At 42.1% G+C, this 22,630-nt stretch overlaps 1 protein-coding gene across 12 annotated transcripts in view; it reads left to right on the top strand.

Moving 5' to 3' along the window:
* Positions 1-649: 649 nt before the first annotated feature.
* Positions 650-22,630, top strand: part of ptprub (protein tyrosine phosphatase receptor type Ub) — a 350,658-nt gene continuing 328,677 nt past the window's right edge. For 6 of the 12 annotated variants that reach the window (XM_031792998.1, XM_031793036.1, XM_031793042.1 and 3 more), the window contains exon 1: positions 652-1,024. In XM_031792998.1, coding sequence (XP_031648858.1) covers positions 955-1,024 — 70 coding nt within the window. In that variant the 5' untranslated portion in view covers positions 652-954. Of the gene's footprint in view, positions 1,025-22,630 lie in introns of all 12 variants that reach the window. The other 6 variants (XM_031793015.1, XM_031793019.1, XM_031793043.1 and 3 more) reach the window with 3 other exon arrangements.

The raw sequence follows: 22,630 nt of genomic DNA on the forward strand, positions 1-22,630 counted from the left end.
CAATAACAAAAAAATCCATGTGTACTTGTGTGTATGTGCGTCTGTCTGTGCATGTGTCTCTTCACAGTCCCCACTGTTCAATAAGGTATGTTTTTATCTGGGTGCATCCTTTACGGAGTAAAGATATGCACCTCTGAACAAGTCACACATACCCATAGCCTACATAGTACAATGTCATATGGACTGAGCTATACAGAGTACATTTATATTGATAGATGGATTAATATTTGGATATCTATGTCCCTTCCCCAAGTTATAACATAGCAGCTAGCCACCTGGTCTTTTGTTGTGTGCTAAAAGAAATTGCCTTATCCACTCAACCTGTGAAGCTGTTAGGATAATTAATCTGTATTCCATTCTGCAGATAGACTGACAGACTGTGTCCATTGTTGCAGATCTGCTCATCTCACCTGTGATCATAAAGCCACCAGTGAATCCATTGTTGAGGCTACTTTGAGCCACTGGTCAGAGTGGATCTGGTGTGACATCTTTTGGGAGATCATCAGGTGGATAACCTTAACTCCCAGAACCAATCAGCTACTATATTTTGATGGAGACTAGGCTGTTTGTTACAAGGGACTAGGTGGATGTACGTGAATGCTTGGCGAGACACAGACACACGGGAGAGAGACATGTAAGCCAGTTCAATCTAACCTCAGAAAAATCTTCAAGCGCCAGAATAGTTGCAAGAAGGTGCCACTTGGAGGCGTCCGTCGCATATTTTTAATCACACACAATCACACAGAAAGTGTGCTTGGGGGGAAGAGAGAAAATGTTTTGTACTGTTTATCCTGACGTCAGTTAGTACGGCTTGCACTACTGCCGTTGTCTCGCACCCACGTTTCAGCAAGAATTCGGGAATCGATAGGCTGGAGTCCACAACTTGCAGATCGGTCCTCGAGGAGTCACAGAAATGATTTCTGCAGCTATTCCAAACTGGACTAAAACAGCACAATGAACACCTGCGCTTTTCTGCTGCTCCTGGCCGTTCAAATCTACGCCGAAGGCATAGAGGGACCAACAGGTAAAGAGACATTTCTTCCTGTTTTCAAGTCACTGCGCACTTGGGAAGCTCTAAATCGCTGTGTTGAGCCTGAAAAGGGGTGTGAAAGGTGTCGCAGTATGTTTCCCGCAGTTAACTTTATTCATAGGAGATGGAAGGTTCGATTTATTGGATAATGAAGAGGGCTTACTGAGATAATTGTCAAGAGGCGAGATAATGGGCTCTTCAGAAGAATAGACAACTTCGTTATGAAAATGTATTTTATTAGATTGCTACGAATCTGAGGATAGTGCTTGTTTTGTGAGAAAGACTTGCCTCTCTGCATTCCAGATCAGAATCATCCTCACATTCCCGCTTTTTGTTATAGCTTTATGGTATGTAAAGGGAGGGTAGTCTAGGGTATGTTATTGGTATATTCGCCTAATCGTTTATAGCCCGTATTTCCCCCTTGGAAGTAGGCTATTCAAACATTGCGTCGGTATTGTTTGCTACTTTAATTCTAGATTAACATTTCTGGACATGAAATTGCATTCCAACGTGTAAATGTGGATACAGCTTTACCGATGTTTTGTGTTGAGTTTTAAAGCCTCTTATCTGATGGAAATACAGAGGGAAATCATGCTTTGATTGAGAACATGTGCTGGCAAGTGGCTACACTGACATTTTCAACCTGACCCAGTCTGTAATACCTTCATGTTTCAAGCAGGCCCTATGCCCAAGAACGCCAAGGTAACTGTCTAAATGACTATTGCCCCATAGCACTCACATCTATAGGCAGAAAGGCTAGTAATGGCTCACATCATCCCAAACACCCTGGACCCATTCCAATTTGCATACTGCCTCCACAGATGACTCAATCTGTATTGCAGTCCATAGTCCACACCCTCTCCCACCTGGAGGAACACCTACACTATATATACAAAAGTATGTGGACACCCATGAGTGGATTTGGCTATTTCAGCCACAACCGTTGCTGACGTGTATAAAATTGAGCACACAGCCATGCAATCTCCATAGTCAAACATTGGCAGTAGATGGCCTTACTGACGAGCTCAGTGACTTTCAATGTGGTACCGTCATAAGATGCCACCTTTCCAACAAGTCGGGAATTTGAACCACTAGGCTACCTGCCGCCCCCAGATTGGGCTACAATCTGAGGTGCAGTTAACTAATGAATTTATCCTCTGCAGCAGAGGTCTTTCTTTCTTGTGAAAGTCCCCACGAGAGCCAGTTTCATCATAGCGCTTTATGGTTTTTGCAACTGCACTTGAAGAAACGTTCAAATTTTCCACATTGACTGACCTTCATGTCTAAAAGTAATGATGGACTGTCGTTTCTCATTGCTTATTTGAGCTGTTCTTGCCATAATATGGACTTGGTCTTTTACCAAATAGGGATATCTTCTGTATACAACCCAGCAGCAGGACCGCTACCTCCACCTTTGTGCAAGGAGGAGCAGGAGGAGCACTGCCAGAGCCCTGCAAAATGACCTCCAGCAGGCCACAAATGTGCATGTGTCTGCTGAAACGGTCAGAAACAGACTCCATGAGGGTGGTATGAGGGCCCAACGTCCACAGGTGGGGGTTGTGCTTACAGCCCAACACCGTGCAGGACGTTTGGTATTTGCCAGAGAACACCAAGATTGGCAAATTCGCCACTGGCGCCCTGTGCTCTTCACAGATGAAAGCAGGTTCACACTGAGCACGTGACAGACATGACAGAGTCTGGAGACGCCGTGTTGCTGCCTGCAACATCCTCCAGCATGACAGGTTTGGCGGTGGGTCAGTCATGGTGTGGGGTGGCATTTCTTTGGGGGGCCACACAGCCCTCCATGTGCTCGCCAGAGGTAGCCTGACTGCCATTAGGTTCCCGAGATGGTGCCGTTGGCTCTGGGTTCCTCCTAATGCAAGACAATGCTAGACCTCATGTGGCTGGAGTGTGTCAGCAGTTCCTGCAAGAGGAAGGCCTGCCCGTTCCCCAGACCTGAATCCAATTGAGCACATCTGGGACATCATGTCTTGCTCCATCCACCAACGCCACATTGCACCACAGACTGTCCAGGAGTTGGCGGATGCTTTAGTCCAGGTCTGGGAGGAGATCCCTCAGGAGACCATCCACCACCTCATCAGGAGCATGCCCAGGCGTTATAGGGAGGTCATACAGGCACGTGGAGGCCACACACACTACTGAGCCTCATTTTGACTTGTTTTAAGGACATTACAACAAAGTTGGATCAGCCTGTAGTGTGGTTTTCCACTTTAATTTTGAGTGCGACTCCAAATCCAGACCTCCATGGGCTGATACATTTGATTTCCATTGATAATTTTTGTGTGATTTTGTTGTCAGCACATTGAACTATGAAAAGAAAAAACTATTTAATAAGAGTATTTCATTCATTCAGATCTAGGATGTGTTATTTTAGTGTTCCCTTTGTTGTTTTGAGCAGTGTATATTGATTTTTTTAACCCTTTTTGGGTTACTACATTATTCCATATGTGCTATTTCATAGTTTTGATGTCTTCACTATTATTCTACAATGTAGAAAATAGTAAATATAAAGTAAAACCCTTGAATGAGTAGGTGTGACCTAACTTTTGACTGGTATTGTATACTAAATAATACAGTTGAAGTTGGAGGTTTACATAGCCAAATACATTTAAACTCAGTTTTTCACTATTACTGACATTTAATCCGAGTAAAAATCCCTGTCTTAGGTCAGTTAGGATCACCACTTTATTTTAAGATTGTGAAATGTCAGAATAATAGTAGAGGGAATAATTTCTTTCAGCTTTAATTTCTTTCATCACATTCCCAGTGGATCAGAAGTTTACATGCACTCAATTAGTATTTGGTAGCATTGCCTTTATATTGTTTAACTTGGGTCAAATGTTTCGGGTAGCCTCCCATAAGCTTCCCACAATAAGTTGGGTGAATTTTAGCCCATTCCTCCTGACAGAGCTGGTGTAACTGAGTCGGGTTTGCAGGCTTCTTTGCTCGCACACGCTTTTTCAGTTCTACCCACACATTTTCTATGGGATTGAGGTCAGGGCTTTGTGATGGCCACTCCAATACTTTGACTTTGTTGTCCTTAAGCCATTTTGCCACAACTTTGGAGGTGTATGCTTGGGGTCATTGTCCATTTGGAAGACCCGTTTGCGACCAAGCTTTAACTTCCTGACTGATGTCTTGAGATGTTGCTTCAATATATCCACATAATTTTCCTACCTCATGATACCATCTATTTTGTGAAGTGCACCAGTCCTTCCTGCAGCAAAGCACCCCCACAACATGATGCTGCCACCCCCGTGCTTCACGTTTGGGATGGTGTTCTTCGGCTTCCCCATTTTTCCTCCAAACATAACGATTGTCATTATGGCCAAACAGTTAAATTTTTGTTTCATCAGACCAGAGGACATTTCTCCAAAAAGTATGATCTTTGTCCCCATGTGCAGTTGCAAACCGTAGTCTGTTTTTTTTATGGCGGTTTTGGAGCAGTGGCTTCTTCCATGCTGAGTGGCCTTTCAGTTTATGTCGATATAGGACTAATTTTACTGTGAATATAGATACTTTTGTACCTGTTTCCTCCAGCATCTTCACAAGGTCCTGTGCTGTTGTTCTGGGATTGATTTGCACTTTTCGCACCAAAGTACGTTCATCTCTAGGAGACAGAACGCGTCTCCTTCCTGAGCGGTATGATGGCTGCGTGGTCCCATGGTGTTCATACTTGTATGAACTATTGTTTGTACAGATGAACGTGGTACCTTCAGGCGTTTGGAAACTGCTCCCAAGCAAAGTGGCACTGAGTTTGAATTTAGGCCTTAAAATACACCCACAGGTACACCTCCAATTGACTCAAATTATGTCAATTAGCCTATCAGCTTCTAAAGCCATGACATAATTTTCTGGAATTTTCCAAGCTGTTTAAAGGCACAGTCAACTTAGTTTATGTAAACCTTTGACCCACTGAAATTGTGATACAGTGAAATAATCTCTCTGGAAACAATTGTTGAAAAATGTACTTGTGTCATGCACAAAGTAGATGTCCTAACCGACTTGCCAAAACTATAGTTTGTTTACAAGATATTTATGGAGTGGTTGAAAAGCAGGTGGCAAATTAGTTCGCCACGAGCCAGGTGGCCCAAACTGCTGCGTATACCCTGACTCTGTTGCACAGAACGCAAGAACTGACACAATTAAATTATAAGAAATCCATCATAGCAGGCAATATTAACTAAATGTGCAGGTTTAAAAGTATATACTTGTGTATTGATTTTAAGAAAGACGTTGATGTTTATGGTTAGGAACACATTGGTGCAACGATTCTATGATAACTTAACAGGCAACGCATCGATTATATGCAACGTAGGACAAGCTAGATAAACTAGTAATTTCATCAACCACGTGTAGTTAACTAGTGATTATGTTAAGATACATTTAATGCTAGCTAGCACCTTACCTTGGCTCCTTGCTGCACTTGCATAACAGGTAGTCAGCCTGCCACGCAGTCTCCACGTGGAGTGCAATGTAATCGGCCATGATCGGTGTCCAAAAATTCAGATTATTATGAAAACTTGAAATCGGCCCCAAGTAATCGGCCATTCCGATTAATCGGTCGACCTCTACTAGAAACATGATTGATTTGTAATCATATATAGAGAAAAAACTATGCATTTCTAATTCCCTTCATCTGCATTAATCTGAGGACACAGGATAGTATTTCAATTAGATACTTTTAAGCACCAGTCAAAAGTTTGGACACCTACTCATTCCATGATTTTTCTTTATTTTTACTATTTTCTACATTGTAGAATAATAGTGAAGACATCACAACTATGAAATAACACTGGTCTTCTGCGTGCCCTACATTCTGTAGTACAGGCATGGCCTGCTCTCCCTTGTGTAAGGAATTAGGCACTTTCACATGTTTACGACAGTATGTATTGTAGACTGCACAGTAGCCTAATAAACGAATAACGACATTTCATTGATAAAAAAGACTCTTTCAAAATGCAGATTTTGATTTAGTTATGGATCCGTAATGAATTACTATGGGAATAAATATCACAGATTTACAGAAATATTAGAACAAAGTTGTCTAATGAAGGCAAACAATTTAGAATCCTCCAATCCTGTACACTGCTCCCGACCGTCACATTGTACAGCACCATATTTTCCATTCCATCCTAATGGAAACCCTTAGGGTTTCTTTTTTTCTCCTTTTTTTCTGAATGGAAACACCATAATATTAATCATTGTATATGCCATGAAAATAACTTTTCAACATTAAGATGGATACAACACAATAGTGCAACACACATGCAACAAAACCATGTTTTGTTATGAGGCAAATCATTAAGTGGAATGGCTTGAAATTAGAAAATTATTAAATCACATGCAGATAATTAAGAGGTCAAATGGAACTGTGACACTTCACTAGGAACATCTGATTGTGTCAACAGAGATTTACACGCTATTTATTATTTAGTTGGTGAACTGGGGTGTTGCAGCGCCCAACATCAGCATGATTTTCTTCCAATTAGCCAATTACAGTGGTGTGTTGTCTGTGGATCATCATACGAGTGATTGGACTACCCCCACACTTCTCCATGTGTGTCTGCTGGTTGCACAGATGAGGCGACGTTATGTTGATTCGGCCTTGACTTTAAAGCAAGGGTTGGAACTGGTTCTGGGAACGGAACAGAAAACCGGAAAATAACTAAATAATTTGACAAACAGAACCCGAATCGGAAACTAAAGTATACAGTTCTGCAACCGAACTGTTATTTTATTTATTACATTTATTTAACCTTTATTTAAATAGGCAAGTCAGTTAAGAACAAATTCTTATTTACAATGACGGCCTATTCTTGTTTAAAAGCTTGGGAGCCGGTTAATAATGTTCTTTTACGTTGCAGGCATTATTTTCAGTTCCCCAAAATTGCAACAAAGCGCCTATGCAAAGCCCTCACTCTTTCCCAAATTATTCCAACGTCTGCCAGGCAGCTGGAAATCTTTGCCTGTGTGTGTGTGGGCTACCTGCCCCTCCCTTCTGAAGCATGTTACTGTAGCCTACTGACAATGTTACAAGCATGATTCAGAAATTAGGGAGATATGTTTATTAAAATAATGGATTTAACTTTTTCAATGCTAGTTAAGGACACTATACTGTAGTTATCGCGTTTTACGTTGGATTTATTAACAACAAAAAGGTAAGACCTGTTTTTCATTCTAGTGCTGCTCTGTACACACAAGCTTGTTAGCTATCAAGCTAATGTTTGCTCTGGTCCAACTTTAAACCAGCTGGGAAGTTCAAAGACATTCAAAGTTCCTCCATAGAAGCCATTCCAACGTAGGTATAATTCTGTGGGCCTAATTCAGAAAATGCATGTCATAACAAAATGCCCAGTGCTTCAAGGCAAGCTTCCTCCATCCTCTCTTGCTCTCTTTTCAGCCGCAAAATTTCAGTTGCATCTCACACCCTACACCATGACGGGCAGCACAGTGTATGTGCTTATATTTAATTATGATTAAACCATGCTGTTGCTGCAAAATACAATTTGCTCTTAACGACTTTCCTATACAGATTCAATTGCTTACCTGCTCCATAGCAAGCTGTTCTAGCCTCACGGATTGGTGAAGTAATTTAATGTTGAGCTAAATGTCGATTTCAGAGGTTTTAAAAAGAAACAGAAAGGAACGATATAAACCAGTACTTTTTTGGGGTTCAAACCGTCTCAGAACTTTATTTTGCTGGTTGGAACAGTGGAACGAAACCAAAGCAATAATGGTTCTGTTCAAAAGAAACAATTGGAAAACCAACAACACTTTGCATTCTCTGGGTAGCCTGGCTACTCAGGCTATATAGAATAAGCTGAGAGTCAGAGACAGAGAGGAAGATGAATGGGGCCCCTGCCGAAGAGCGTGCCTGCCTTGACGGGGCATACAAATCACGGCACTTGGTGTCAAGCTGAAATTCATTAAAAAAACACACATGGATAAGTTAGATTTTCCGCTGCCTGTAAGATGAGTAACCCAGTCGGGGTCTGGCACCCATCCACATAGCCTTGCCACATTAATATATCAGTGGGAAGGGGAGCAGAGACAGGACTGCAGAGCACAGCACTCCTCGCATAAGTACACTGCTTAATCACACAAGGCTGGGGAGGACGGGAGGAGGATGGTCTGGGGGACACCTAGGGGGTTATAGCACCACACTGGTAACCTGCTCTGAGACAAACCACTCCCTCTCTGTCTTTTCATTGGCTATCCAGAATTCCACCCAGGACCACACAAATAGTGCTGCTTTAGATTAAGAGGGAAGTTATCTGATCTGTCCAGGACAAATTGATTTCTCTTCTCTCTTGCTTTTCTCTCTCCCTCTCTCTCCCTCTCTCTCCCTCCAGATGTTGGTTGGTCTGGCTCGTGGTGGAAGTGTTTCCCCTCTGTGGGTCCAAAAACAACATTGATAGCTTTTTATTTTGTAATGATGTGCAACCACCTCTCTTATACTTTTACCTCTATTATTCATTCGCACTCACTGGTCTCTTTGTAATAGTCTTGAACCAAATTAACGTCTCTCAAAATTAACCCAATATGACTACAGACCCAGCTGACTCTCAGAGGCCGGGATCTAAGCTAAACATGTAGAGTATGATATTCAGTGCATATAATCCACTCAATCAAGCTCCTCCCAAGAGAAACATGAGTGGATACATAGCATGCATTTAACTGGCGTCAAGGGGTTGCTCTCATCTAAACTCAACAAAAAAAGAAACGCCCCTTTTTAAGGACCCTGTCCTTCAAAGATAATTCGTAAAAATCCAAATAACTTCACAGATCTTCATTGTAAAGGGTTTCAACACTGTTTCCCATGCTTGTTCAATGAACCATAAACAATTCACGAACATGCACCTTTGGAACACCTTACAGACGGTTGGCAATTAAGGTCACAGTTATGAAAACCTAGGACACTAAAGAGGCCTGTCTACTGACTCTGAAAAACACAAAAAGAAAAATGCCCAGGGTCCCTGCTCATCTGTGTGAACTTGCCTTAGGCATGCTGCAAGGAGGCATGAGGATTGCAGATGTGGCTAGGGCAATACGTTGCAATGTCCATACTGTGAGACTCCTAAGACAGCGCTACAGGGAGACAGGATGGACAGCTGATCGTCCTCACAGTGGCAGACCACGTGTAACATCATCTGCACAGGATCGGTACATCCAAACATCACACCTGCGGGACAGGTACAGGATGGCAACAACAACTGCCTGAGTTACACAAGGAACGCACAATCCCTCCATCAGATCTCAGGCTGTCCGCAATAGGCTGAGAGAGGCTGGACTGAGGGCTTATAGGCCGGTTGTCTGGTGAGGACCTGCCTTACATCACCGGCAGCAACGTCGCCTATGGGCACAAACCCAACCTCGCTGGACCAGACAGGACTGGCAAAAAGTGCTCTTCACTGACGAGTTGCGGTTTTGTCTCACCAGGGGTGATGGTCGGATTCGAGTTTATCGTTGAAGGAATGTGCGTTACACCACGGCCTGTACTCTGAAGGGGGATTGTTTGGAGGTGGAGGATCCATCATGGTCTAGGGCGGTGTGTCACAGCATCATCGGACTGAGCTTGTTGTCATTGCAGGCAATCTCAACGCTGTGCGTTACAGGGAAGACATCCTCCTCCCTCATGTGGTACCCTTCCCGTAGGCTCATACTGACATCACCCTCTAGCATGACAATGCCACCAGCCATACTGCTCGTTCTGTGTGATTTCCTGCAAGACAGGAATGTCAGTGTTCTGCCATGGCCAGCGAAGAGCCTGGATCTCAATCCCATTGAGCATGGACCAGTTGAATCGGAGGGTGAGGGCTAGGGCCATTCCCCCCCAGAAATGTCTGGGAACTTGCAGGTGCCTTGGTGGAAGAGTTGTATAATATCTCACAGCAAGAGCTGGCAAATCTGGTACAGTCCATGCGGAGGAGATGCACTGCAGTACTTAATGCAGCTGGTGACCACACCAGATACTGACTGTTACTTTTGATTATTAGGGACTCATTATTCACTTTCTGTTAGTCACATGTCTGTGGAACTTGTTCAGTTTATTTCAACAGTTGTTGAATCTTGTTATGCTCATACAAATATTTACTCATGTTAAGTTTGCTGAAAATAAACTCAGTTGACATTGAGAGGACGTTTCTTTTTTTGCTGAGTTTATAAAGCAAAATGCTTAGGAATGACACTGTTACTGTTTGTCTGTCTGTGTGGATGTTCTAGCATGTCCTGCCAGCAATAACTGATGTTGCTGCTGGTGTTGAAGACAGTGTCTCCGCTCTAATAATAAGAGCACATTCTCACGAGGCAGTCATTTTGACAAACTGTGCCGCTTCATATCGAGAATCTTCGGCATTAAGATGATATGAAATGAGGGATGACACAGAAAAATTGGCACAGATTATGCCAGTTAGCCGACAGGGCAGAGGAGGTGAGTGGTAGAAGTGCTAGATAGGGATCCCGTATCATTTAAGAGCAATTGGACGTAATAATAATCTGGTTGAAAACGGCCTACGTGGCATCGATATTGGTCAAGCATTTATTCCAGTGCCAAAATGGACTAAAAAGTGTAAGTAGGATTAGGGCTAGTACAATTATTGTGTAATAAACAAATATGGACAATAAACATGATTCTTTTCTGCATATTGGGGCGGCAGGGTAGCCTAGTGGTTAGAGCGTTGGACGAGTAACTGGAAGGTTGCAAGTTCAAACCCCCGAGCTGACAAGGTACAAATCTGTCGTTCTGCCCCTGAACAGGCAGTTAAGCCACTGTTCCTAGGCTGTCATTGAAAATAAGATTTTGTTCTTAACTGACTTGCCTTGCCTTAATACATTTTAGGAGAAGGGGGTTGCAAATTCAAGTAGATATAGTTGTTTTAATATATATATATTTTTACATTAAGTGGGTAAAGTTGGTCATAATTTCACGAGTAGAACTGCACCTTTGGGAGGAGAAGCTTCATTTGTTTTTTTTAACACCAAAGCGGAGTTGTATTTATGAGGTTGGTTGTAGCTATTTTCTTGAGATGCATTATGCATAACTTTTTAAAACAAAAAAATATATATTTTTTACAAAAATATCTATTATGAATATATTATTATCACCTTTGCCATGACAATGAATCGTTACCCAAAACTCCATAATTGTCACAGTATTTTAAGTAAAAATACTTAGTGGGGTATCTGTACTTTACTAGTTATATTTTTGACAACTTTTACTACACTACATTCCTAAAGAAAATCATTTATTTTTTAGTCTACATTTTCCTTGACACCCAAAAGTACTCTTTACATTTTGAATGCTTATCAAAAGAACATGCCTGCTCATCCCTACTGCCTCTGATCTGGACTCCCCAAACACAAACATTCTCAGTTTGTTAACGAGTGTGCAATAGAGATTGCGTCATCTGTGTATCTGTTGGGGCGGTATGCAAATTGCAGTGGGTCTAGTGTTTCTGGGATAATGGTGTTGATGTGAGCCATGACCAGCCTTTCAAAGCACTTCATGGCTACAGACGTGAGCGCTATGGGTCGGTAGTCCATTAGGTAGGTTACCTTAGTGTTCTTGGGCACAGGGACTATGGTGGTCTGCTTGAAACATATCGGTATTACAGACTCGGTCAGGGACAGGTTGAAAATGTCAGTGAAGACATTTGCCAGTTGATCAGCCATGCTCGGCGTACGTGAGAATGCTATTCATTGACTACATAGAGCTCAGCATTCAACACCATAGTGCCCTCAAAGCTCATCATGTAGCTAAGGACCCTGGGACTAAACACTTCCCTCTGCAACTGGATCCTGGACTTCCTGATGGGCTGCCCCCAGGTGGTAAGGGTAGGTAACAACACATCCGCCACGCCAATCCTCAACACGGGGGCCCCCCAGGGGCGGGTGCTCAGTCCCCTCCTGTACTCCCTGTTCACTCATGACAGCATGGCCAGGCACGACTCCAACACCATCATTAAGTTAGCTGATGACACAACAGCCTGATCACCGACAACAATGAGACAGACTCTAGGGAGGAGGTAGGAGACCTGGTTGTGTGGTGCCAGCACAGCAACCTCTCCCTCAATGTGATCAAGACAAAGGACATGATTGTAGACTACAGGAAAAGGAGGACAGAGCACGCCCCTATTCTCATCGACGGGGCTGTAGTGGAGCAGGTTGAGAGCTTCAAGTTCCTTGGTGTCCCCATCACCAACAAACTACCATGGTCCAAAAACACCAAGACCGTCGTGAAGAGGACACGACAAAGCCTATTCCCCTCAGGAGACTGAAAAGATTTGGCATGCGTCCTCAGATCCTCATAAAGTTCTACATCTGCGCCATCGAGAGCATCACTCCCTGGTTGCATCACTCCCTGGTATGGCAACTGCTCGGCCCTCGACCGCAAGGCATTACAGAGGGTAGTGCGTACGGCCCAGTACATCACTGGGGCCAAACTTTCTGCCATCCAGGACCTCTATACCAGGCAGTGTCAGAGGACGTTCCTAAAAATGGTCAAAGTCTCCAGCCACCCTAGTCATAGACTGTTCTCCCTGCTACTGCACTGAAGCGGTACCAGAGCGCCAAGTCTAGGTCCCAAAGGGCTTCTAAACAGCTTCTACCTCCAAGCCATAAGACTCCCGAACAGCTAATCAAATGGCTACCCACACTATTTGCATTTCTCCCCCCCTCCCTTTTACGCTGCTGCTACTCTGTTCATTATTTATGCATAGTCACTATATCCTGTCTAGAACCCTGTTCCGCTAGCGGAACCCCTCGCCAACAGCGAATGAAATTGCAAATACAAATGAACAGAAATCTCATAAATCAAATTTCTCAAACATACAAGTATTAGGCACCATTTTAAAGATAAAATTCTCGTTAATCCATACACAGTGTCTGATTTCAAAAGGGCTTTACAGCGAAAGCTCCACAAACGATTGTTAGGTCACCACCAACTCACAGAAAAACCCAACCATTTTTCCAGCCAAAGAGAGTCACAAAAAGCAGTCACAAAAAGCACAAATAGGGAGAAAATGAATCACTAACCTTTGATCTTCATCAGATGACACTCATGGGACTTCATGTTACACAATACATGTATGTTTTGGTAAAGTTCATATTTATATCCAAAAATCTTATTTTACATTGGCGTGTTACGTTCAGTAGTTCCAAAACATGCAGTGATATTGCAGAGAGCCACATGTATTCACAGAAATACTCATAATAAATGTTGATGAAAATACAACTATTATACATTCAACTTTAGATACACTTCTCCTTAATGCAACCGCTGTTTCAGATTTCAAATTATTTTTGCGGAAAGAGCATAATCTGAGATCGGCGCTCAGAGCCCAAACCAACCAGAGAAATATCCGCCATGTTGGGTAGTCAACATTATTCATAAATAGCATTATAAATATTCACTTACCTTTGATCTTCATCAGAATGCATTCCTAGGAATCGCAGTTCCACAATAAATGCTTGTTTTGCTCGATAATGTCCATGATTTATGTCCAATAGCTTCTTTTGTTAGGGTGTTTGGTAAACAAATCCAAAAGCGCGATCTGGTCCATTCGGACTAAACGTTCAAAAAGTTATATTACAGGTCGAAGAAACTTGTCAAACTAAGTATAGAATCAATCTTTAGGATGTTTTTATCATAAAAGTTCAATAATGATCCAACCGGAGAATTCCATTGTCTAGAAAAGCAATGGAACGAGAGCTACCTCTCAAGTGAAAGCGCGTGACTGAGAACGAGGCTGTAGGCAGACCCCTTATTCAAACAGCTCTCATCCGGCCCCCCTTCACACGAGAAGCCTGAAACAACGTTCTAAAGACGGTTGACATCTAGTGGAAGTGCAAAATAACCCATATCCCACTGTGTATTTGATAGGGGTGAGTTCAAAAACTACAAACCTCAGATTTCCCAATTCCTGTTTGGATTTTTTTCTCAGGTTTTTGCCTGCCATACGAGTTCTGACAGTTTTAGAAACTTCAGAGTGTTTTCTATCCAATACTAATAATAATATGCATATATTAGCATCTGGGACTGAGTAGGAGGCAGTTCACTCTGGGCACGCTATTCATCCAAAAGTGAAAATGCTGCCCCCTGTCCCAAACAAGATATACATGTACATATTACCTCAATACCATGACTAACAGGTGCCCCCACACACTGTTCTCTGTATATAGCCTCACTATTGTTATTTTTTTGTTATTTTACTGCTGCTCTTTAATTACTTGTTACTTTATTTATTTTTTCTTACGAAGTATCCCTCAGAAGGACTCTAGTCTTTTGGCGCGAGTGAATGAGTGTGCGTTCCTCGTTCTTTTTCTCCGGTATTGAACACCGTATATTTCGTCTGAAATTTGATCTATTATTTACATATTAGAGTACCTGAGGTCGGATTAGAAATGGTGTTTGAATTGTTTGGACAAAGTTTACACGTATCTTTTTAGATTCCTTTGTAGGCATGTTGGGCGAGTTGAAACAGGTGGATTTCTGAATCAAACGCGCCAAATAAACAGACCTTTTTGGGATATAAAGAAGGACTATCGAACAAAACAACCATTCATTGTAACTGGGACCCTTTGGATTGCAAAAAGATGAATATCTTCAAAGGTAAGTGATTTATTTTATCGCTATTCTTGAGTTGTGACACCTGTGCAGGTTATGTTAATGCAGGAAGTGGGTGAGGCGCTGTCCTCAGACGATCAAATGCTATGCCTTCGCCGTAAAGCCTATTGTAAATCGGACAAAGCGGTTCGATTACCAAGATTCTAAGCTAAAGAATGGTGTATAACACTTGTATTTTAATGAATGTTTAATATTACTACTTTTGTTTTTTGAGTTTCGCGCTCTGCAATTTCACCGGATGTTGTCGAGGTGGGACGCTAGCGTCCCAATGATCCAAAAGAAGTTAATGACTAACTGTGCTATTGGCAACAAATTCATTACATTTTTTTGCAGATTTTTACTGACACCTGTCAAAACAACCTGGTGCTAGGTCATTTGTAAATGAAATAAATTATTCTGCACTCTACCTACTACTAAATCAAATGTTATTGGTCACATACACATGTTTAGCAGATGTTATTGCGGGTGTAGCGGGATGCTTGTGTTTGTAGTTTCAACAGTGCAGTAATATCTAACAATTTCACAACAATACACACAATACACACACATCTAAAGTAATGGAATTAAGAATATATAAATATTTGGATGAGCAACGCCAGAGCGGTTTTGACTAAAATACAGTAGAATAGGATAGACAAGGTGCAATAGATGGTATATAAAATACAGTTTATACATATGAGATGAGTAATGCAAAACATGTGAACATTATTAAAGTGGCCAGTGATTTCAAGTCTGTATATAGGGCAGCAGCCTCTAAGGTGCCAGTGAGGGCTATTTAACAGTCTTATGGGCTTGAGATAGAAGCAGTGTTTCAGTCTCTCGGTCCCAGCTTTGATGCACCTCTACTGACTTCGCCTTCTGGATGATAGTGGGGTGAAGAGGCCAAAACTCGGGTGGTTATTGTCCTTGATGATCTTTTTGGCCTTCCTGCGACATCGGGTGCTGTAGGTGTCTTGGAGGGCAGGTAGCTTTCCCCCGGTGATGCGTTGTGCAGACCACACCACCCTCTGGAGAGTCCTGCGGTTCCGGGAGGTGCAGTTGCTGTACCAGGCAGTGATACAGCCCGATAGGAGGCTCTAAATTGTGCATCTGTAAAAGTTTGCCTCCTGAGTTTGAAGTGGCGCTGTTGTGCCTTCTTCACCACACTGTCTGTGTGGGTGGACCATTTCAGTTTGTCCGTGATGTGTATGCCGAGGAACTTGAAGCTTTCCAAGTTCTCCACTGCGGTCCCGTCGATGAATAGGGGGGTGCTCCCTCTGCTGTTTCCCGAAGTCCACAATCAGCTCCTTTTTGTTTTATTGACTTTGAGTGAAAGGTTATTTTCCTGGCACCACACTCCCAGGGCCCTCACCACCTCCTGTCTCGTCATTGTTGGTAATCAGGCCTATTACTGTTGTCGTCTGTAAACTTGATGATTTAGTTGGAGGCGTACGTGGCCACACAGTCATGGGTGAACAGGGAGTACAGGAGGGGTCTTTGCATGCACGCTTGTGGGGCCCCTGTGTTGAGGATCAGTGAAGTTGATATGTTGTTTCCTACCTTCACCTTTGGGGACAGCCCGTCAGGAAGTCCAGGACTCAGTTGCACAGGGCGGGGTTCAGACCTAGGGCCTCGAGCTTGATGCTGAGCTTGGAAGGTACTATGGTGTTGAATGCTGAGCTATTGTCAATCAACAGAATTCTTACATAGGTATTCCTCTTGTCCAGACGGGAGTGGGCAGTGTGATGGTGATTGCATTGTCTGTGGATCTATTGGGGCGGTAAGTAAATTTTAGTGGGTCTAGGGTGTCAGGTAAGGTAGATGTGATATGATTCTTGATTTGTCTCTCAAAGCACTTCGTGATGACAGAAGTGAGTGCTACGGGGTGATAGTCAATCAATCAAAACATTTTATAAGCCCTTCTTACATCAGCTGATGTCACAAAGTGCTGTACAGAAACCCAGCCTAAAACCCCAAAGAGCAAGCAATGCAGGTCTAGAAGCACGGTTGCTAGGAAAAACTCCCTAGAAAGGCCGGAACCTAGGAAGAAACCTAGAGAGCAACCAGGCTATGAGGGGTGGCCAGTCCTCTTCTGGCTGTGCCGGGTGGAGTTTGGTGGCACAGTCGGTGGGCACTGTGTTATCCTCAAAGCAGGCGCAAAAGGTATTTAGCTGATCTGGAAGCAAGACGTCGGCGTCCCTTTGTAGTCCGTGATTGTCTGTAGACCCTGCCACATACGTCTCGTGTCTGAGCTTTTTAATTGCGATTCCACTTTGACTCTGTACTGACGGTTTACCTATTTGATTGCCTTATGGAGGGATTTACTACACTGTTTGTATTCAGCCATATTCCCAGTCACCTTACCATGGTTAAATGCGGTGGTTCGCGCTTTTAGTTTTGCATGAATGCTGCGATCTATTCACGTTTTCTGTTTTAGGTAGGTGTTAATAGTCACCTCATATATATTTCCTGATAAACTCAGTCACGTTATCCGTGTATTCGTCAATGTTATTCTCAGAGGCTACCCGGAACATACAGTCCGAGTGATCAAAACAATCTTGAAGCATGGATTCCTATCAGGGCACAAGGCGAGACACAGATGCAGACACAGGAGGCAGAGGGTTGGAGTCTTAGATGTTTATTGATCCAAAAAGGGGTAGGCAAGAGAGTGGTCATGGACAGGCAAAAGGTCAAAACCAGTTCAGAGTCCAGGAGGTACAGAGTGGCAGGCAGGCTTGAGGTCAAGGAAGGCAGGTGGCTAGAGTCCAGACACAGGCAAGGGTCAAAACCTGGGAGGAGTAGCAAAAAGAGAATAGAAAAGGCAGGAAACACGGGAAAAACTCGCTGGTTGACTTGGACATACAAGACGAACTGGCACAGAGAGACAGAAACACAGGGATAAATACACTTAGGAAAACAAGCGACACCAGGATGGGTGGAGACCATCACAAGGACAGGTTAAACGGATCAGGGTTATTCCGATTGGTCAGACCAGCGTGGAACAGACCGCTTCATTGACAAATAGCTAGCTTCATTGACAAACACAGAGATGGAACTTAGCTAGCTAGCAGGTGATTTCGGGCACTGATAAACAGTGTGTAGCTTGTGCTTTATTTACAATAGTTTTTATAGTACATGCCTACTTTATGTTCTCTCCTTGCTTGAAAAGTTTCAACCAAATATCTCACTACTGTTTTTCTCAGGGGTGAAAGTATTTTTTTCCACCGGCTGTATTTTTCTTTTACTGTCCTGAGCATTTAATGTCCAAGAATTCAAACTAGCATAATTCTGATCCCTATTTGTTGGTTAAACATTGACATAATTTGCTAGGCACATGAGTTTTTGTCATAGCTGTTATGGTTGGGGGCTATATTGTAACGTAATATTAAATGACCATTTGCCAAGCAGGCAATTGATGAAAACAAGTGATCTTAAATTAATTATACACATTTTATAAATTTATACAAATACTAACTTTAAATAGCCTTGGGGTATAGTGCCATATAAGTTGTAAAAAATATATTGTCTGGTAAGACTATTCAAGATGTTCTGAAAGGAACCATGACCATGCACAAACCCATGTTAAAGTAAATATTGGTTACTTAAAATAAAAATATTTATTGCAAAATCATGACACATGTCTATGATATGAAGTTTCTTCAAAGACTATATATCCATTTTCAGAAATGTTAGTAAATGAGATTTTATTGTTTAATTAAAGAACATATGAAAGAGATTGGTGTGTTTTTCACCATCTAATCATGGCATGGGTTTGTTCAATGACAGACATGTATTTGTTTAAAATCTAATACTTGTTTCATTTCAGAGAGACAAATAATCATGTTTTTTTGGGGTAAACCCTTGAGTTTAAAATGTTTTATCAATACAGTAATATGAGATCTGTATGTAAAACATTTACATTTGACATTTTAATAATTTAGCAGGTGCTCTTATCCAGAGTGACTTAGTTAGCTAGGTGAGCATTACATTCCATCTAAACAATGGATATATAGTGTTAAGCTAATAATAAATACATCTGAGAACAGTCACATTTTTCACTGAGTCAGGAAACAATTGCAGTGTGAGTTTAATGATAATGAACATGGACAAAATCAAAATAAGAGAAGTGTTCAACAAGGAAACATAAACAATACTACCTGATGACTGACAGAACAGAGTGCTAGATAAATGGAAAGTAAATCAAGATATAATTGAAGTCCAGGTGTGACTGATGATGGGGCGCAGGTGTGCGTAATAAATCAATCAATCAAATGTATTTATAAAGCCCTTTTTACTTCAGCCGATGTCACAAAGTGCTGTACAGAAACCCATCCCAAAACCCCAAACAGCAAGCAATGCAGATGTAGAAGCATGGTGGCTAGGAAAAACTCCCTAGAAAGGCCGGAACCTAGGAATGTTTCCAGGTGTGCGTAATGATTGGTTGCCAGGACCGGTGGTTAGTAAACTGGCGATGTCGAGTGGAGGAGGCGGGAGTAGACACCCATAAGAAAACATTTCTGGTGAAAAAACACATATCTGAAAAAGTAGTTGATATAGTGTTTTGGAAGTAAATTACTCTTAAAATAATTCATAAAGATTAATGTTTTTGTTATTTTGTAGTTATGTGATAAAGACCTCCTTAGCAAAACCGGTTAAATTAATGACATATTTCTTGATTTATCTAAGATTAATTCTGACTATTTTGAGGAAGTGATAGTGGCTACTATGTTGTTGGTTTGGAGGGATAAAACAACAGTAACTGCCAGGGTACTATATGCAAAATAACACCCACGTCGAACCACAACACCAAGACCCAAATCACGTTTTTCATAATGAGCACCAGAAAAACACATGCAGAATCTGTGTTTTCAGCACCCCTTTAAATCCAAATAAATACATCCTGAAAACAGTGATTCTTCACTTCCTTGACCTCGTCTCTGCTGCTAGCTCTAATGGCATTTTATTTTACCCCAGCTCAACCACACCATGGGGTCTGTCTGTGGCAGGCCGTATATTTCATTTCCTCCCCTCCAGTTAATGTCCAGTGAGCCTGATGGCTGGACTGCAGCTGAAGGCCTGGATTAAGAAAATATGGATATAATCAGAGAGATCGGAGGCAGAACATGCCATAATCAAGGGTGTGAGGAAAGGTGCCCTTACCAGTAAGGCTAAGGACAAAGAATCCCCAGAGACCAGAGTGTAATCAGAATAGTGAAAGGCGTCCCCTTGCTTTAAAGCAGGGGCTGGAACTAGAGGTCGACCGATTATGATTTTTCAACGCCGATACCGATTTATTGGAGGACCAAAAAAAGCCAATACCGATTTAAAAAATAATAATGAAAAAAAAGAAAAAAAGGGGGGGGGTTGTATTTTACACTGCTAATTTTTCAGAATTTTGAAATCACAAAGAAAAGTATTTAGAGACGTTTTACCAGTTTTTTTTTCACACCAATTCCCAACTTAATCTGCCAAGACAATGTGCTGTAGGACATTGGTACCCATCCAGGCGCTAATGCGTCTCTCTCTCCTCAGTGAATGAATGACATAGAATGGGCAATAATTGTGCACCTTACTTCACAATTTAATTTAAATTGGGCCTAACTGAATGATAAGGAGGGCGAAGAGTTTGATATAATTTGGAAAGACACTAGTGTAATGATGAGTTTGTTATGCCTATTAATCAGCAGCAAATGTGACCGTGTGAATTGCGGGTTGATACCATTCTCTTTTTTGTTTTACTTTGTAAAAATAAGCTGTTATGGGACTGTTTTATTTACTATAACTCTATTTTCTATTTTTATTTTTACAACTCTATTTTCTAATCAAATTTATTGTAAGGGAAACTAAAACATGCTACTATGCATACCACCATAGACCGATGGCACTAAAACCACACTCAATGAGATGTATACCGCCATAAGCAAACAGAAAAACAATCATCCAGAGGCGACGCTCCTAGTGGCCGGGACTTTAATGCAGGGAAATTTACATCAGTTTTACCTAATTTCTATCAGCATGATAAATGTGCAACCAGAGGGAAAAAATTGTAGACCACCTTTACTCCACACACAGAGATGCGTACAAACCTCTCTTGTCGCCCTCCATTTGGCAAATCTGACCACTGGTGCTTCCTGCTTACAAGCAGGAAGCACCAGTAACTCTGTCTATAAAAAGTGGTCAGATGAAGCAGATGCTAAACTACAGGACCGTTTTGCTAGAGCTGCCCAGTGACACGAGCCTACCAGACGAGCTAAATAACTTCTATGCTCGCTTCGAGGCAAGTAACACTGAAACATGCATGAGAGCATCAGCTGTTCCAGACGACTGTGTGATCACGCTCTCCCCAGCCGATGTGAGTAAGACCTTTAAGCATTCACAAGGGCCAGACGGACCAACTGGCAAGTGTTTTCACTGACATTTTTTAACCTCTCCCTGTCTGAGAAGACCAAGACAGCCGTGAAGACGGTATGACAAAACCTAGTTCCCCTCAGGAGACTGAAAAGATTTGGCATGTGTCCTTAGATCCTCAAAAGGTTTTTCAGCTGCACCATCGAGAGCGTCCTGATGGGTTGCATCACTGCCTTGTATTGCAACTGCTTGGCCCCTGACCGCAAGGCACTACAGAGGGTAGTGCGTACGGCCCAGTGCATCACTGGGGCCAAGCTTCCTGCCATCCAATACCTCTATACCAGAAGGTGTCAGAGGAAGGACCTAAAAATTGTCAAAGACTCCTGCCACCCTAGTCATAGACGGTTCTCTCTGCTACCACACGGCAAGTGGTACTGGAGTGCCAAATCTAGGTCCAAGAGGCTTCTAAACAACTTCTACCAAAACTATTTGCATTGCCCCCCCACACACACACTGCTGCGACTGTCTGTTATTATCTATGCATAGTCACTTTAATAACTCTACCTACGTATACATATTACCTCGACACCAGTGCCCCCGCACATTGACTCTGTACCGGTATCCCCTGCTGGTGTTATTTACTTTTGCTCTTTAAACGTTTGTTATTCTTAAAACTGCATTGTTGGTTAAAAGCTTGTAAGTAAGGTCTACCTACACCTGTTGGATTCGGCGCATGTGGCAAATAAAATTTGATTTGATTAAAATGCAAAACATTTCCATGACTCTATCCAACAACGCAAACGATGCCAGCACACTGAATGAATGAAAAATAGATGACAATTTTGCAAGTTCACAATTGATTTTTAAATTAGGCCTAACTGATTGAGAGTGAAGAGGTTTATTTTAGAACAACAGTAGTGTCATGATGAGTTTGTGTTTTACCTATTTATCAGCGTTGGTGCTCATTTAAATGTTTGTTTTACCTTTATTTAACTAGGCAGGTCAGTTAAGAACAAACTCTTATTTTCAATGATGGTCTAGGAACAGTGGGTTAACTGCCTTGTTCAGGGGCAGAACAACAGATAATTTACCTTGTCATCTCAGGGATTCGAGCTTCGGTTGGGCATCACGTGTCTTATTGATGGCACGTTAAAATCGCCGACAACCAGAAAGGCAGCCTCTGGGTGTAGGTTTTCCTGCTTGTCAATAGCCTTTCGGGCTACCTGCGCCTTGCAGGTTGATACCATTCTCTAACGTTTCAGTTTGTAAAAATAAGCTTTTACAGGACTGTTTTAATTACTGTAACTCTATTACTAATTACATTTGTGATTTGTTTCAGGAAACTAGGCATATGTCGCACGTCACTACTTCACAGGAGCGCCATTTGAACATACATTTATTTTTTTAATCAAAATGCGTTTTTTGTCAGAAAAGCCTTCTGGATCATGTGAACTTTCATGTGCCTTTTTAAATAACAAACTTGTATGCCATCTGTAAATACCAATGAAAAATTACAATTACAAGCCTAGTTGGTTTAGCGTTTGAAAAACATTAGCTGTCTAGCTAACATTAGCTAACATTAGCTGGCTAGCTAGCCAACATTATGTGTATGATCTGTGAAGTAA

This window comes from Oncorhynchus kisutch, linkage group LG2, assembly GCF_002021735.2.
Source record: "Oncorhynchus kisutch isolate 150728-3 linkage group LG2, Okis_V2, whole genome shotgun sequence".
Lineage (NCBI taxonomy): Eukaryota > Metazoa > Chordata > Actinopteri > Salmoniformes > Salmonidae > Oncorhynchus > Oncorhynchus kisutch.